The 17,141-nt window shown below is 58.4% G+C and overlaps 1 protein-coding gene across 1 annotated transcript; it reads left to right on the top strand.

Annotated features, from left to right (window-relative positions):
- The first annotated feature begins 656 nt into the window (after positions 1 to 656).
- On the top strand, positions 657 to 16,846 carry TRIM8 (tripartite motif containing 8). The gene is made up of 6 exons (XM_017531097.2): positions 657 to 3,473; positions 13,168 to 13,263; positions 13,595 to 13,828; positions 14,617 to 14,648; positions 14,781 to 14,896; positions 15,270 to 16,846. Exons 1-6 carry the CDS (start codon positions 2,904 to 2,906, stop codon positions 15,875 to 15,877), a joined length of 1,656 nt encoding a protein of 551 aa, XP_017386586.1. The 5' UTR covers positions 657 to 2,903; the 3' UTR covers positions 15,878 to 16,846.
- The last annotated feature ends 295 nt before the right edge of the window (positions 16,847 to 17,141 follow it).

Here is a 17,141-nt window from a genome sequence, read left to right as displayed (position 1 = left end):
CACCATGTTGACCAGGATGGTCTCGATCTCTTGACCTCGTGATCCACCCGCCTCGGCCTCCCAAAGTGCTGGGATTACAGGCGTGAGCCACCGCGCCCGGCAGATTTCTGCAGTTCTTTAAGCCTTGGTTTCCTTATCAATAGAGGGATAAATGCCTATTTTGCGTGGTAGTTTAAAGCGCCGAGGATAAAGGTAAAAGCATTTAAGGACATAGGGAAATCGCCCCACACTGAACCTTTGCATTTCCCTGGTCAGCTCCACGGGACTGCTGAGCAGACCGACAAACGCTCCTTTCCCTCTCTGTAAAAAGAGCTACGGGTCTTCACTTCAGGCCCAGGAAGAGGTGGTCCCACTACGCCGTGGCATCATCGCTTTTTAAGAAACACGGAAACCACCCCCACCATCCCAATGTTTAATGTACCGAAGTTTGTGAGAGTCACGTGAGACTCTCAGGTCTGCCCCGCCTTAAAGAGGTGGAGCCTCAGCTTGTGGACCAATAGCAAGAGCAGCCTCCGGAACGGCCCCAACGCGACAGGGAAATGGGGAGGAGCCAGGCGCCGGGCAGCTGTAACACCACTTCCGGAAAGCACGCCCCGCCCCTTCCCCTCCCCCGCGCCGGTTTCTTTAGCCAGTGCCGGGTGGGCAGAACCTGCGGGTGCTGATTGAAGGCGCCGCCTGCCGCTTTCTCCTCGCCTCCCCCCTCCTCGGCTCCCCGCCCCCTTCCCGAGTAGCGGGACCGGCCTTGATGTAGGAACACCACCCCCCCGCCTCTTTCCGCCCCAGTCGGGTAGCCCAGCTCGCCGCAGCCCCTGGCCCGCCCGCGTCCCCACCCTGCTGGCCCAGCTCTGCTCCGAACCCATTGTACACGGCCGGCTGCTGACTCCCAGGCCGGGCCGTGGCGGGGGCTCCTGGACCCCTGAGTGCCTCTCTGGCGGGCCCCGCAGGCCGCGGCCTCTCCCCCGCCCGCTTTCCTCGCGGCGACGGCGGGGGCGCCCTTTCCTCCCGGCGCGGGCGGCGGGGACGCACCCCCACCTCGCGGCGCCCCTTCCCAAGGGGTGAGCTGGGCCCGAGCAAGTCGAGGCAGGAAAAGGCCGCCGCGGACTGCCCGGCTAGCCGATCATTTTTATTATCGAGATTATTATTAAAAGGGGGCGGGGACCCCAGGACGCTGGGGAGGGGCTGGAGACGCAGGTATTTTTATTAAACGGATTATTCCTGAAATAATAATAATACGCGCAAGATGGCTGAAGGTGGCTGTGATGAGAGTGTTGGGGTTGGGATTTTTTTCTTCCTTTTTTTTTTTTTTTTGATCTGAGGATAAAGCTCTGAGGCGACAGCGGCTGCGGAGACCCTGCCCGGAGCGCCTCCCCTCCCTTGAGAAGCCGCGGGCGGACAGACGGACCACAGATCGAGCGACGGGCGCGGGCCCGCCCCGGACGCGTCGCCTGGGCAGCAGCCGGGGACCGCGGGCGCTCGCCTTTCTGCCGACTTCTTCCAATTCTCATCTTTTTTTATTTTTTGGACAGGACCGGGGTGGGTGGAGCAGAGGTGGAGAGAAATCGGGACTTGGCATTTTCTCCCCTCTCTCTCTCCTAATTTGTTGGAGGCCGCCAGCCCTCCCCTTGGAAAAAAAAAAAAAAAATCCCACTTAGAAAAAAAAAAGCAGGAGCGAGAGGACGCCGCGGGCCCCTCAGCGAGCGCGCCCAGACCCCGGCCGCCGCCGCGGAGCCCAAGATGGCTGGGCGCTGAGGGAGGCGGCTCGGCCTGGCCCCGCCGCCGCAGGCTGGCTCCGACCGCAGCCCCGAGCCTTCCAGGCCCGAGCAGAGGCCGAGAAGAAAAGAAAGTGGGGGGAAGGGGGCCGGGGGGGGCGAAGGGGGAGGGCCGGGGAAGGGGAGGGGAGGGCCGGGAGCCGAGCCTCCTGTTCATTAGCAGTTGAGAAAAATTCCTTTCTAGTTTGATCAATCCTTGTTTTCCTCGGCAGAGCCCGGGCGCCCGCCCAGTACGGAGACGGCGCGCGGGGTCTCTCCGCTGCGGGGGCGCCGGGCCTCAGGGGAGCGCAGAAGTAGCCGCCCGGGGGTCAGGCCGGAGCGCCGCCGGGGCTTCTTCCTCCCTCCCTCGCCGGTTGCCTTTTTTTCCACTTCTCTCCCTCCCCCTTCCGTTTCTATTTGTGAAGGGAGGAGGAAGGCAGAGGCGGGCTGGTGTCTCTGGCCGGGGACTGGAATTTCATCTGAATGACTGCCCCTGAGCGCACGCAGCGCCCCGGAGTCGGCCCGCCCGCGCCCCGCAGCCCGCGCCCGGCCGGCCAGCCGGGGGACGCCCGCACCTTGGCCCGGGGACCACCGGTCCTCCCCTCCCGCTCCGTCCGGATCTAGCAGCCTCGGCGCGGCCGCGCTCGCCTACCGGCCCCACGGACCCCGGCCCCTGCGAGGGAGGCGCGGCGCCGACGAGCCGGGCGGGAGCCGCCGCCGCAGCCGCCGGAGGAAGTGTGCTGCTCCCAGGCTCCGTCTGCCGCGGGGCGCGCCCCAATGTCAGCCGCGGGGCCGAGCGCAGGCCGCGGGCCGCCGCTGCCCTAGCTGCGCCGACGGGGAGGCGGCCTCTTATATGGAATTTGGACCCCGGCGCTCCCTTCCAAGGCTGGAGCCCCGGCCGCGGCCCTGGCGCAGTCCGCCACCTCCCGCTAGGCGCTCGGGAGGAGGAGGAGACGCAGCGGGCTGCGCGCGCGGCTTGAGGACCGAGGCTCCCTCCTCCGGGGGGCGGGCACGCGGAAGGCGCTGCTGACTGAGCGACCGTCGGGGCCGGCTGGGGCCGAAGCTCGGGGCTGGGTGGGCCTACAGCGGCTCCGGACGGACCCCTGGGGCTGGGGAGTCGGGGAGGCCTGCCCCGGCCCCCTGTCCGCGGCCGCCATGGCGGAGAATTGGAAAAACTGCTTCGAGGAGGAGCTCATCTGCCCCATCTGCCTGCACGTCTTCGTGGAGCCGGTGCAGCTGCCGTGCAAACACAACTTCTGCCGGGGCTGCATCGGCGAGGCGTGGGCCAAGGACAGCGGCCTTGTGCGCTGCCCAGAGTGCAACCAGGCCTACAACCAGAAGCCGGGCCTGGAGAAGAACCTGAAGCTCACCAACATCGTGGAGAAGTTCAACGCCCTGCACGTGGAGAAGCCGCCGGCGGCGCTGCACTGCGTGTTCTGCCGCCGCGGCCCCCCGCTGCCCGCGCAGAAGGTCTGCCTGCGCTGCGAGGCTCCCTGCTGCCAGTCCCACGTGCAGACGCACCTGCAGCAGCCCTCCACCGCCCGCGGGCACCTCCTGGTGGAGGCGGACGACGTGCGGGCCTGGAGCTGCCCGCAGCACAACGCCTACCGCCTCTACCACTGCGAGGCCGAGCAGGTGGCAGTTTGCCAGTACTGCTGCTACTACAGCGGCGCGCATCAGGGACACTCGGTGTGCGACGTGGAGATCCGAAGGAATGAAATCCGGGCAAGTACCCTACACGCGCGCGCGCGCGCACACACACACACGCACAAACACAGTCCCTCCCGCCCGCCCGGGGACCACCCTTCCTGGCAGGCTGACTCTTGTGACATCAGGCCAGTAGCCCCTGGCCAAACTCTTCTGTGAAAGTTTGGGGACAGGGTCCTGGGAAGAAGGGTCCCGAGTCGCTACTTAGTACATTCCCGAACCTGTGCGCACAGGGTCCGTCTTCTGAGTGCTTTATGGGATTGGGCGTGGGACCGTCAGGGGTAGAGTTTGGGTGTCGCTTTTCCGTGGTGCGCAGCTCCCTTCCCCAGCGTTGCTGCTGCAGGCCCTACGGGAAGTCACCGAGGCAGTGACCCCGGTCCTGCCTCTCCAGCTGCTGTTTATGTAATGAGTGTCCCGGTGCCGCCGCTGTGGCTGACATGATCCATGATGCTGGCATACCAATGAGGAAGTAAACAAAAGCAGCCATGTTAGTTTTCAGCGCTATTGGAAACACATTGGGGGGGCGGGGGGAGCTTCCGGAGGGAGAGCAGAACTCCGGCCATCTCTCTGGACAGGGTCTGAGCAGCCAGCCAGCGAGGCCCCGACAGCGACTCCGCTATTTGGATTCCTCCCGAGAGCCGGCTCTCCCTGTGTGAGAATCACTGCCCTGTGTGCCTGTGTGTCGCACGGGCTGCATGAACAAACCTTGAAGTATGTGTCTTCATCCTCCCGGCCCTCTCGCCCAGCCCAGCCCTCTTGCCGCCCTCCCACATTTGGGGAGGGGAAGTTGAAGACGGAAAAAGAATCCTGTGGGTTTAAGGTTGAGCCGCCTTGAAATCTGGTTTCAGGCAGCTGGCTCCCCTGGGCAGCCGGCTGGGTGATTACAGAACCGCGTCCCCTCCCATTGTATACACCCTGCGGCCGCGGCCAATGTCAAAACCGCCTCCACCCCTCAGGCCTCTGGGCCTGGTTTTGGAGCTGGACTGAGGCAATACTTCCGTCCCCTTCAGTGGAGGGGGCTCCTCCTAGGTCCCTCCCCAGTCCTCTGGCTTTCAGGGTTGAGTCATACCAGAAGGAAGGGGTTGGCCTGACACCTTGGAGTCCTCTCTGAAGCCCCAGCTTGGGGCCTGGGGCCTGGGGCCTGGGGCCTGGGTGTGATATGTGGAGGCGAGGCTGCTCCGGTGGGACTGGGAGTGTCTCTGGGTGGGGGCCCTTGGAGGTTAGTGGAGGCCAGTGGCAAGGCTGGGTATGAGGAAGCTCTGCTCAAGGCATGATTGGAGATGGGGCTGTTTCCTGTGGAGGGGGGACCAGTCAGAGTGAGTCACTGTTTAGCAATTAAAAAACACACACATACAACCAACAAAAGGCAGGAGGGCCACCACAGGCTGGGGCGGGGACAGCAAATACAATTTACTGTATAATTAGTTTCCACTCGGATGGGGTAGCTCTGGGTTTGTGTGCCAGGATAGGCCTCTGGTTTCTTAAAGGAAGTGTGTCCTCCACCCCTTGTGTCCTCCACCCCCATTCAGGGCAGGCACAGCCCATACTTTCCCCAGTATTGGGAAGCTGCTGCTATTAATAAAGATGGAACGGCTGGGGGAGGAGGCCGGGAAAAGTGCAGAGGCAGGAGAAAGGAGGGCTGTCCAGTTCTCTGTCCTGGGATTGGCAGTGGAAAATGAGAGGAGAGGAAAGAGATGTAGCTGAAAGGAACAGGGGAGGGGCAGCAACCTGGGCGATGCTGGGATGCCTGCCCGCACCCACAGTGTTGCTGTAGCTGGCCTGAGTGCTAGGGATGTCTTTAACTGAGGTGGGGGAGAAAAGGTAACTCTACCTGACCTGGTGTAGGATAGCTTTAGGTGTCTGTGTTTTTGAGCATCTTTGAGACTGCTTCGCTCTCCAATGCACCTGTCTCCCGTCTGTAGAGTTCGGGGTGCAGGTGAGGGGGGTGGATGGTGTGTGCAGCAGAGTATTCCCTGGAATGTCCCCAGCAGGCCCCTCATCTCCAGACTGGTGGATTGGATGGAAGCAGGCACTGAACTTTGTCGGCAACTTTGCAGGGTTTGTGTGTGCATGAGTGCTTTCCTGTGCCTCGTGTGGGCAAGCTCAGAAGGAGTGCGTTGCATCAGGGCCAGATGTGCAATTCTGTGTGTTCAGCAGCTGTGCCCTGCAGTGGCAGCCTGAGTCTCATCCTCCAGGTTTCCCCTTGCCAGGCCCCCGATTCTTTCTGGTGCCCCAGGGCACTGGGGTTGGAAACCCTTCAACAGCCAGTGTCACTCAAGTGTGAGTTTGACTTATTGAATGTGGAGGGATAGGGGCCTTGCCTGCCCTCCCAGGAGGGAAAGGAGGGGGTGAGCCATAGGAACCTGAACCTTTGCACACTCTGTAGGTCATACAGGGGGAGTGGGTGGAGTGCCCTTCCTTGACCCCTTTTCCCTTGCTGGAGGGAGTCTACCTTAAAGGGCCTTTGCTGGTGTTGTGGGCGAGGGCAACAGAAATTCTCCAGGATATAGGAGCAGAAGCACAGAGAACTGGCACCTGCCTTAAAATCTAGGCTCTGCTCTTGTGCATCCTTCTGCCCTCCCGGGGGATTGCTGACATGCCTGTCAATTGGCTGGAAATAGGAAGCCCTGATTAACCCCTCCCTGGTGGCCTTGCCCTCACACACAGCATCCACAGGTGCACATGGGTCATGGCCTAGAGCAGGGACCAGCAGGAGGGCAAGCAGGGCCTCCATCCAGCCTGGGAGACTACAAGGGGTAATCTCAGAGTCAGACCCAAGCAGGTTGTTGCCCTAATCTCCCCTTGAGAAGCCAGTGTGTCAGCTACATTGCCCTGAGGCCTGGATACCCACTGGATGGTCCTGAGACCACTCTCTGGGATGTGCCTAGACCCTAAATGTGCTCTCCCATGAGGCTGTGGGGAAGCTAAGGGCCCAAGATTTGGACATCCAGGTGGGCTCAGGCCTGGCAGCCCTGAGTGGTCAGACCCCTCCCAGCCCCCAGGTTCAGGGGTTCATCTAAGCAATGAGGGACTGCTGGGAGCTGGGGGAGTCCTTATCTCATGACTGCCCACAACATGGAAAGAAGACCCAAGAGCAGGCCCGGTTGCATGCGTGAGGGGCCTGTAGGTGTCTGGTTTGTGCGTCTATGCAGGTGTGTGGTGCATATGTGTCTGCAGGTGTGTGGTTCGTGCGTCTATGCAGGTGTGTGGTGCGTGTGTCTATGCAGGTGTGTGGTGCATATGTGTCTGCAGGTGTGTGGTTTGTGCGTCTATGCAGGTGTGTGGTACGTGTGTCTTTTCAGATATGTGGTGTGTGTATGCAGGTGTGTGGTGCGTGTGTGTATGCAGGTGTGTGGTGCGTGTGTGTCTGCAGGTGTGTGGTGCGTGTGTGTCTGTGCAGATATGTGGTGTGTGTGTATGCAGGTGTGTGGTGCGTGTGTGTCTGTGCAGATATGTGGTGTGTGTGTATGCAGGCGTGTGGTGCGTGTGTGTCTATGCAGGTGTATCTGAGTCTGTGCATTTACAGTTGTGTTTCTGCATCATCCCAGGCATCCCAGAGCAAGGCTGGACATGTTGCTAGGACCCTGTTTCTTGCACTCTCAGAGGTTCAGAGGTGAGAAGAGGTGTTCTCTAGGGGAGGAGATCCCACTGCTTAGGCCAGTGTGGGGTTTGCTTCTGCTTGGAGTAAGGGTATCCTGTGCACATTGCTGGTGGCTGGAGAGGCCACCCTGAGACCCTGGAGAGAATCCTGGGTTTCGTCTCCATTTGTCTGTCTTTGAGTGCACAATGAGAGTGAGGGCTGGCCCGGCTCTGCTGGGGCTGGGACTGGGGCCGGGGTTGTAGCCTGACTCCAGTAGTGCAGATCTACCTCACTGCTCCTCCTCAAAGGAGACCATACTCCTGAAGTGGTGTGTGTGTGTGTGTGTGTGCGCGTGCGCACGCGCGCATTTGTGGCCACCCTGAGTCTTCATGGAAGGGAGCGCTGGCTTGGCCTTCCTCCCTTGCCCCTGAAAGAGAGCCTCAGGCAGAGGCCCAAGAGGCCTAGCCGCCAATCCCCACCCCAGGATCCTGCTGACACGGCCGGGCCCCTGTCATGCCCGCGATATTGATTACTCTGCCTCCTGCAGCCCTGGGTGGCCATGCATCCGTGTCTGTCTGCAAGTGTGTGTGTGCGTATGTGTAGCCAGCATGTCTGGGTTGTGCATCTCGGAGGTGACTGAGTTTTTGCATTTCACATGGGTGTCTCTGAGAAGGCGCAGGTGCCTCACTTAGGTCCCTAGTTGTGCAGCCGTGTCTGCCTGCCTGCGAGTTGAAGTTGAGTGTGCCTTCCTGACTGTTGGCAGCACTAGTGTGCCTCTGTGTGAATACCCACCCAGGTGATCCTTGCTTGGTGGCTATGAGTTTGTCAGGGATCCTGGGACTTCCCCCCACCGTGGGGGTGTTGGGGAAAGGAGGGAAAGACGGGCTTCCCCTTGGGGTAAGCCCGTGGCGGGTATTGGAGGTAGGAGCTAAAAGGGTCCTGTGCTGTTCTGCTGGGCGGTCTGTAGAGGCGGAGCAAGCCCAGCTTGGGCCCCTGCCCTGGGCTGAGCAGGCTGGCCTGGCTGGCCTCCTCCCTGGCTCTGGGAAAGCCTTCCTTCCCGGCTGGCCTGGCATTCAGAACCAGACAAAGGGGGGCTTTCTCTCTCGCCTCTTTGTTCTGCTGCCCCAGAGCGCTGCTCTCTGCATGGCAAAAGCTAATTCCACTCTGCAGCTGGGAAGCCCTCTCTGGGGTCTGCCTGGCTCGCATCTGAGGTGCTGCCTCTCTCCTTGCCCTGGCGCCTGCCCTGGAGCCCCTTCCCTCTGTGGCCTGTGGTCTCCCCAGCCTGGGGTTCACATGGTAGCCCATGGCAGAGGCTCGAGGCATGGAACGGGGGTTTAGGGTAGGCATTAGCTTCTCTGAGGAGAGGGGAGAGTGCTGTGGGCCCAGGGAGAGACGGGGACAGGGACCAGGTGGAGGAGTAGGGGGAGGGTTAGGATGAGGTGGCTCTGAGGAGGGAGTTGGAGCCAGAGCTGGAGCTGGTCCTGAGCAGGAAGAAGCTACCCAGCCTCCTCTTCTTGCCCCTCCCTGCCCTGCCCCTCCCACCACCACAGGGGCTGCTGGAGCCTGCCCTGGTCTTGTCTGAAAACCCAGGGACTGCCTCTGTCCCAGTCCCTGGGGCCCTGTTTCCTCCTGACCTTGTTTCTCTTCAAGGTTGACTTGAGGATTTTATTATTATTATTTATTAACTTTTATACAGCCCAGAGTCCCCAAACCTCACCCGTCTGCCCAGTCTAGTCTGGCATCAGAAAATGCCAGCTGGCCTGGCCAGTCAGGCTCCAGAGAGACATGAGGCTTTCCTGGGGCAGGAATGTAGGGGCTTGGGGTTCCCACTCCAGGCTGGGAGGGGAGTCAGAGCGAGCGGCAGCAGAGCTGAGGAGGGGGGCCCAGGTGGTGGAGGGTGGGAATGGCGGCTCCCTCCATTCCTCCTGAGTCTTCATGGGCCCAGGCAAACCACTGAAGGCCTGAGGCCTGACAGGCAGGGCTGGGCTGCGTAGGTTCTCCCGAGGCCCACCTAGTCCCCGTCTCCCTGGAGGCCTGGTGCCTCCAGAGCTTCTAGCCCAGGCCACGTTCCAGCCTGCTCTGCTCCCGTGTGCTCTAGCATGCGAAGTCCAGGCCACAAACCTTGCGGGGGCGCTTGTAAGGTCCTCCCAGCCCCACCTGCCCTTGTGTACAGTACTTGCTCTGAACTAAGCTGAGAAATCCAGTCCAATCTCAACTATGGGTTTTTCCCAAGTGGGAAATGGGGCCCTGGCTCTTAGCCATTCCCTGGGGAGGTAGATAGGGGTTGCACTGGAAAGGAGGCTGCTGGTGGTGGGGTCTGGGCCTTGCTTCCTCTGCTCCCTATCTTCCAGAGTCTTGGCAACCCGATTTGCTTCGTTGGTGAACTGGGGTGGGGTCGCAAAGGGACAGCAGGTGGGGATTTCTCATCTTCCTTCCAGTTTCCCAGGCGCTATCTGTAGCAAGAGCTGGCCCAGAGGGAGAGTGGGCCAGGCCAGTTCGTCTCCTTCCAGTCCTCCCTCGCTGGCATCCCCCGGCCAGCCTCCTTCCCCTTCCTATCCTCACCCCAACCCCTGCAGCAGAGACAGGAGCCTGCTGCAGCAGGGGGGGAAATGAAACCCTCCCACCTGCTAAGGACTGCGACCTCCCCACCCCACCTACCTCTGTGTGGCCTGGGCTGGTGTCCCACCCAGAGTGCCTGGGGAAGACCCTGCAGGCTCCCAGGGTAGAAATGTTGCTGGGGGAGACTGAGGAAAGCCCAAAAGAAGAGGAAAGGGGCTGAGCACCACCGCCTAAGACTGGACAGGAGGGCCCTCCCTCTGTTGTGCCCTGAGGGGTCACTCCTGGGAGGCCTCGGGAGGGATGGGGCAAAGGGGCGCCCACCAGCCTGTGGGGCGGGTGTGGACAGCTCCGTTCCAGTCCTTAGGGAAGCTTCGCTGGGACCTTGGAGCTGTCTCTTTCCTACCCCTCCCTGGGACTCCCCTGCGTCCGCCCCAAACCAGCTCCTGGTGGGTTTGGTCGAGGAAGCCCGTGGTGCAAGATATGTGGGGCCAGCAGAGCCTTTCAGATATCCTGGGCCCTGGATGGAGGGAGTGGCCTGGACTCTGAGGAGCACTTGGGGGGCCTCGTTGTCCTCCTGAGGGTGGGCATGGGGCAGCCATACGCAAGAATTTGATGGGACAAGTGTTCCAGGGGAGGTCAGCGGCCTGATGTTCCCAGGGTGTCCTGGCCACCTCACCAGGCCTCTCACAATTGTCTGGTGCCTCCAGGGGTCCAGCCTTCCCTGCGAGGGGGTTGGGTCAAGTGCGTTTGCAACTGTGGCTGTACTTGCCAGCATGCCTGAGGTGGGCTTGGGGCTCAGGTAGCAAGATGTTCCCACGTGCGTGTGCAGCCGTGTGCCAGGCAGCCCTGCACCTGCCTGTGCATGCTGTGTGTGCTGTCGGGCTCTGACCCTTGGGCTGGCAGCAGATTCCTGGGCCTCTTGGTGCTGCCGGGGGTAGAGCAGGGTCTCTGGTTCTGGTTCTTAGAGGGCCTGTCCTGGGTCACTGAGAGGCTAAGTTGTGTGTGGGCCCCTGGCACCCCAGCTCAGAAGATGAAAGCCTTACCCCCACACCTCCTCCTGCTCCCAGGGTCTTGGTTATTTCCAGAGTAGCCTCCAACACAAAGTGGGGTCTGGCCGAAGTCTCTGGTGATCCTTGGTTTGCCCATATATAAAATGGGCTGGCAGATGAGGAAGGGATTGACAGTAGCTTGTCTTGTTGTGAGGGGGAGCTGGGTGTGGCAGGGTGGGGGTCATGGAGTTGAACTGGAGGGTTACTCTGAGGCCCCCACAGAGGAAGAATGAGAACCACTCCTTGCTGCATGGACACTTACTGGGACTGTCTGTGGTTACACAGAGCTACTTTGCGAATTTTATTGTGTGTGTGGAACCCGCAGCTTATTGAGTGAATTTGTTATGCATCTCAGGCCGCCCAGGCCTTTGTGTGGCCTGGCTCTGAAGAGAGGTGGAGAAAGACGCAGCAAATCCCCGTTCTTAAGAGGCCTTGAGTCTTATGGGGAGATGAGACCATGGTTTGTGAGACAATTGGAAGACTCCAGAATAATGCTAATAGAATTTCTGCGATGATGGGAACATTTTGTAGCTTTAGTATCTGAGACCAGTGATATGTAGGTACTGGGCACTTGAAATGAAGCTGGTGCATGAGGAACTGATATTTAACTTATTTTATTTAGTTATTTTTTGAGATGGAGTCTCACTCTGTCACCCAGGCTGGAGTGAAATGGTGTGATCTTGGCTCACCGCAATCTCCACCTCCAGGGTTCAAGCAGTTCTCCTGCCTCAGCCTCCTGAGTAGCTGGGATTACAGGCGTGCACTGCCATGCCTGGCTAATTTTGTATTTTCAGTAGAGATGGGGTTTCTCCATGTTGCTCAGGCTGGTCTCAAACACCCGACCTCATGTGATCCACCCACTTCGGCCTCCCAAAGTGCTGGTATTACAGGCATGAGCCAACGCGCCTGGCCTTATTTTTGATTTTTCGTTAACTTGGATTTAAATCGCCACATATGACCAGTGGCCACCATATTGGACAGCACAGCCTGAGAGGGAGGGCAGAATGGGACAGCCAGGACAGGGAGGGACCTGCATAGCCTCAGAGCAGCAGTCATGGAAAGTTTCCTAGAGGAGTGGGGACTTAAGTTGGGCCTTGAAGGATAGACAAGGGGAGGGAGGGGGCACTGTGGGCTGCAGAAGAACGTACCTAGAGCTGCAGGCAGTTTCCATGTGCAGAGTTGGGGACAGGATACCAACCCAGCTAGCTGGAAGAGTCAGGGTGCAAAAGAGCCTTCATTGCCGTGCTAAAGTAGTTGACAGGAGGGAGTCATTGAGAGATTCTGAGCATGGGAGAAAGCCTGTCTGAAGAGGCATACCTGGTGAGAGGAGCGCAGGAGAGGGGGGTGGCTGGGAGGCGAGGTGTTGTAGGGACAGGAGATTATGAGCTGAGAAGAGCAGCTTGGTCCAGCACCTTCCAGCAGCCTGGCCTCGGGTCGTAGGAGAGCCCAAATCTCCTTTCTGCCTGGGTCCCACTGAGGGGCTAAGGGAGCTGACCAGGACTCCAGAGTCCTAGCGCTAGGTTTTTAGAACAAGGGAGCGGGTGGCTGGCTTGATGCCCCCTAATGTAAGGCAAGTATAAGGTGAGATCTTTGGACCGGGCCAGAGGCTAGTGCAGCTTTGGAAGGGAATTTGACCCCCTGCATCTTAGGATACTCATCTCTCTCTCATTTTTTTTTAAATTCACCTGAGTGCAGGTGGGCTAAGGCCGAAAAGGGCGTTAGCAGGGTACTCATCTCTCAGACGATGTGCTCCAGGACTCAGAGGCAGCAGGGCCTGGGTCAGAATAGACCCTGCTGCCAGATCACCTGGGTTTGTGCCCCAGCTCTGTTGTTTACAAGCTGTGCGACTATAGACAAATGACTTAACCTTTCTAGGCTTCAGTTATCTTTTCTGTGAAATGAGAATAATGATAGTACTTACCTCATATCATTACTGGGATGATTAGATAAATCTGTACAGGAAAAGTACTTAGAACAGAAGTTGGTCTAACCCTGCTCTCAGAAAGCTCAGCATTTAAATATGCATGGGGGCTAGGCATGGTGGCTCACACCTATAATCCCGGCACTTTGGGAGGCTGAGGCAGGCAGATCATTTTAGGTCAGGAGTTTGAGACAAGCCTGGCCAACATAGTGAAACCCCATCTCTACTAAGTATACAAAAAAATGAGTTGGGCATGGTGGCACATGTCTGTAATCCCAGCTACTTGGGAGGCTGTGGCAGGAGAATCCTGCCTTAAACCGGGGAGGTGGAGGTTGCAGTGAGCTGAGATCATGCCAGCCTGGGCAACAGAGTGAGACTCCTTCTAAAAAAATAGTGTAAATAAATATATATGCATTGGAAACTATTCTGGGGGGAGCTGGGAACAGGCCTCTGTGATTGCAGGGGGCCAGAGGGGCTGGGTGGCAGAGGCTTGGTGACATCCGGGTCAAAGGATCCATAGGATGGGTGTGTGGTGTAGAGGGAAGCATGGGTCAGGGTTGGGGCCACAGCCCCTCTGATACCCCCACCCAACTGTCCCTGCAGAAGATGCTCATGAAGCAGCAGGACCGGCTGGAGGAGCGAGAGCAGGACATTGAGGACCAGCTGTACAAACTCGAGTCAGACAAGCGCCTGGTGGAGGTAGCTAAGCCCAAGGCCATGCTGCAGGGTGGGTGGGGGGTGGCTTGGATGCAGGGCTTTGGGTGAGTTCCTTACTAAGGTTTGACTGTGTGGCTCTGTGCCAGACCCCTCTGTCAGTCATTCAGTGAACTGTTCTGGATGCCCACTGGTACCAGGAGATGCTGGCCCAGAGCCCTGTGCTAGCAGTGGGGACTGGCAAGTCAGACCTTGCCCCTGGGAGCCTGGGGCAGCCTGGCTACTTGGGAGATTCTAGGATGTGAGATGGGTGAGGGGGGCCACCAAAGGTCTCCAGGGCTCACCTTCCCGGCCACTCCTGTTCCTGTACTCACAGGAGAAAGTGAACCAACTGAAGGAAGAAGTTCGGCTGCAGTACGAGAAGCTGCACCAGCTGCTAGATGAGGACCTGCGGCAGACAGTGGAGGTCCTGGACAAGGCCCAGGCCAAGTTCTGCAGCGAGAACGCAGCGCAGGCGCTGCACCTCGGGGAGCGCATGCAGGAGGCCAAGAAGCTGCTGGGCTCCCTGCAGCTGCTGTTTGATAAGACAGAGGATGTCAGCTTCATGAAGGTGGGCTGGGCCCAGGACCAGGCTGGCGGCACCCAGAGGGCTGTTCCCAAATTGGGGTCTGCAGTTTCCCCCACCGGTAGCTCACATGCCCTTCCCTGTGGGGCCAGACTACATGGGTTCAAATCCACCTGCCTGTTCTTTCTAGCTCTGTGACCTTGGGCAAGTCATAGGTACATCTCGGGCCTTGCTTACTCACCTACAAAGTGGTATTGATAATACAGATCTACTCTTCTTTATCCACAATTCCATATTTAAAAAAGATCTCTGAAAACTGACAGAAACAAATCTGTCATCTAATTTAACAGCGAAAATGGACCTGAACTGATGTTAGGCAGTTTATGGTTTTTATCTCATGTGGTATGAAAATTCAAACATTTTGCAGCAGAAATGTTGATGGATTGGACTGTGGTGTCTTGCTGGGGATGGTATGTAATATATGATACAGGCGCTATATTCTCCTTCTAAAATCCAAAAAATTCCAAATTCTAAAATACATCTGGCCCCAAAAACTTGAGCTAAAACAGTGTGGTGGGCTGCAGCACCCATCTCCTTGGCAGCTGTGTGGGTGAAGTTATGAACACACAGAAAACACCAACAACGCCTGGGTCACGTGGCAAGAGCTCAGTAAATGTTAGCTCTTCTTCCACAAATGGTGACCCCCACCTCTCCACCTTCTGTCCAGAATGAGAAGATCCACCCAGCTTGGGGGAGGTTGGGGGGGCAGCTTCTGTCTTCCCCTCTCCCGGAGCTGCCTTTTCCACTGACTGACTCTTTTCTTTCCCCAACAGAACACCAAGTCTGTGAAAATCCTGATGGACAGGTGAGCTGACAGCCCCAGCCCTCCCCGAGGCACATCCTGGGGAGGACAGAGGGGCCAGGCCCATGGCGGGGAGGTAGGGCGGGCTCACCGGTGATGCCTCCTCACAGCAGAGGCCCCGTCCACTGCCCCCAGGACCCAGACCTGCACAGGCAGCAGCCTTTCCCCCCCTAAGATCGGCCACCTGAACTCCAAGCTCTTCCTGAACGAGGTGGCCAAGAAGGAGAAGCAGCTGCGGAAGATGCTAGAAGGTGAGGGTGGGGTGTTCCACCAAAGGGAGAGAGGGCCCTTTGGGCAGGGGTTCAGCGCCAGAGCCTCCCCGCCCCCCACCCACGAGAGGCAGTGTGACCCAGTCCAGGAGACCTGTCCTCACATCCTAGCTTTGCCACTTGTAGCTGTGGGACTGTGGGTAAGCCACATGACCCCTCAAAATCTGTGTTTCTTCAGCTTAAAGTGGGCGTATAACTATTTTCTCCCTCCTAATGGTAGAGGAGCAAGCATCACCTGAGATGTGACATGCTTGGGCCTCTAGGAGTCAAAGGTCCCCAGGTCCAACCCAGGGGAGAGGAGACCTGGGTTGCTTGGGGTGGGAGCTTTGGCGACTTTTACCCCAATTCTCCACAGGCCCCTTCAGCACGCCAGTGCCCTTCCTGCAGAGCGTCCCCCTGTACCCTTGCGGCGTCAGCAGCTCTGGGGCGGAAAAGCGCAAGCACTCAACGGCCTTCCCGGAGGCCAGTTTCCTAGAGACGTCGTCGGGCCCTGTGGGCGGCCAGTACGGGGCGGCGGGCACAGCCAGCGGTGAGGGCCAGTCTGGGCAGCCCCTGGGGCCCTGCAGCTCCACGCAGCACTTGGTGGCCCTGCCGGGCGGCGCCCAACCAGTGCACTCAAGCCCCGTGTTCCCCCCATCGCAGTATCCCAATGGCTCCGCCACCCAGCAGCCCATGCTCCCCCAGTATGGCGGCCGCAAGATTCTCGTCTGTTCTGTGGACAACTGTTACTGTTCTTCCGTGGCTAATCATGGCGGCCACCAGCCCTACCCCCGCTCCGGCCACTTTCCCTGGACAGTGCCCTCACAGGAGTACTCACACCCGCTCCCGCCCACACCCTCCGTCCCCCAGTCCCTTCCCAGCCTGGCGGTCAGAGACTGGCTCGACGCCTCCCAGCAGCCCGGCCACCAGGATTTCTACAGGGTGTATGGGCAGCCGTCCACCAAACACTACGTGACGAGCTAACGCCACGCAGGCGGCGGGGCGCTTGGGAACCTTCCCCCCTCCCACCCTGGCCCCCGGGCTCGGGAGTTATGCATCCAGAGACCTGCCCTTCTACCTTCCTCTCCTCCCCTCTTCCTCATTCCATGCCCTAGGTCTTTTCCTTTTGGATTTTGTTTTTTTGGCTTTGTTTTTGATTTTTTTTTTATTACGAATCTCCTGGACGCAGAGGTGACAGAGGTAGCTGGCTTGGGCCGGGACCGCAGGTGGCCCTGGAGATGGGAAAGTGTCTGTGTGGAGGCGCTGAGCTCTCTCTCGGTCTCTCCTTTTTTCCTCTACTCCTTCCTCTTCACACCCCCGTGGCTGGAAGGAGCCTCAGTTCCCTGAAAGCTCAGGGGTCCCACCCTTCTTACCCGCCCAGCAGGAATGCCCAGGGCCTCCGGCTTGTTTCTCATGTTTTTCTTTTGGGCGATTTGATCACTGATCGAGTAAGGAATGACCTTTAGATTGTGGGACTTTTGTTTTTGTTTTTTTTTTAATTTTGTTAAACCAAGAATGATTTCTCCTGCTTCTTTCTCCTCACCATCGTCCCAGACGGAGTTCAAAGGCCACTTCTCAAGCAGCTTTTGGCACCTTCAGCCTCAGAGTGGAATCTTTTAAAGACAGGAACCCTATGTCCAGGAAAGGGGAAAGGAACTTTGCCAATGATAGTGACCACAGCAAAAGCAAATAATAATAATATTAATAATAATAAAGAGAAATAAAAAATAATAAAATAAAAAACAATAGCACAGCCCTTGTTGAGGTCAGCAGGGAGGAGGGGCTGCCCGGAGTTGGGTCCTTGCCTGGATTTTGACACAGCAACTTCCTGTAGTGAGCACTTTGTATGAATCGTGGACTTCCTGTGCTCAAGGCACAGGTATTTATTCTGTAATCTGTCTAGAGCACACACTGAAATCCAACCTTCTAATAAACATGATGGCGCAGTCCCACTCCCTGCCTCGCCTATTCCCCCGACTCCTGCAGGCCTGGGCTCTTCAGGCATCGGTGTGAGGAGGGGCGCTGCTCTCCTTGCCTTGGTTTTGCCCTCCTGGGTCCAGCTGGTACCAGGCCGGTGAATGTCAGATCCTCAGGCACTGACTGTCTGCTGTTGGCCTTGGGTTTATTTGACAAATATTTGCCCAGGGCCTTCTAGGCCCAGCCCCATGCCACCCGGGCCCTGGCATCTCTTTGAGGTTCTGCCAGTGTGCTCTTAGCTGAGACAGACAAAGGAGAAACACCTTTCTAT

This window comes from Cebus imitator, unplaced genomic scaffold (assembly GCF_001604975.1).
Source record: "Cebus imitator isolate Cc_AM_T3 unplaced genomic scaffold, Cebus_imitator-1.0 Scaffold71, whole genome shotgun sequence".
Taxonomy (NCBI): Eukaryota; Metazoa; Chordata; class Mammalia; order Primates; family Cebidae; genus Cebus; species Cebus imitator.
The sequence above is the reverse complement of the archived record's forward strand: the minus strand, read 5'-3'. Positions and strand labels throughout refer to the sequence as shown.

What these genes read in the sequence shown, in the direction of transcription:
- TRIM8 (XM_017531097.2), top strand. Translation starts at nt 2,904, where the DNA reads ATGGCGGAGAATTGGAAAAACTGCTTCGAGGAGGAGCTCATCTGCCCC. An exon ending in TCCGAAGGAATGAAATCCGG is followed by an intron (nt 3,474 to 13,167) that starts GCAAGTACCCTA and finishes CTGTCCCTGCAG; the next exon opens with AAGATGCTCATGAAGCAGCA. An exon ending in GTGAAAATCCTGATGGACAG is followed by an intron (nt 14,649 to 14,780) that starts GTGAGCTGACAG and finishes CACTGCCCCCAG; the next exon opens with GACCCAGACCTGCACAGGCA.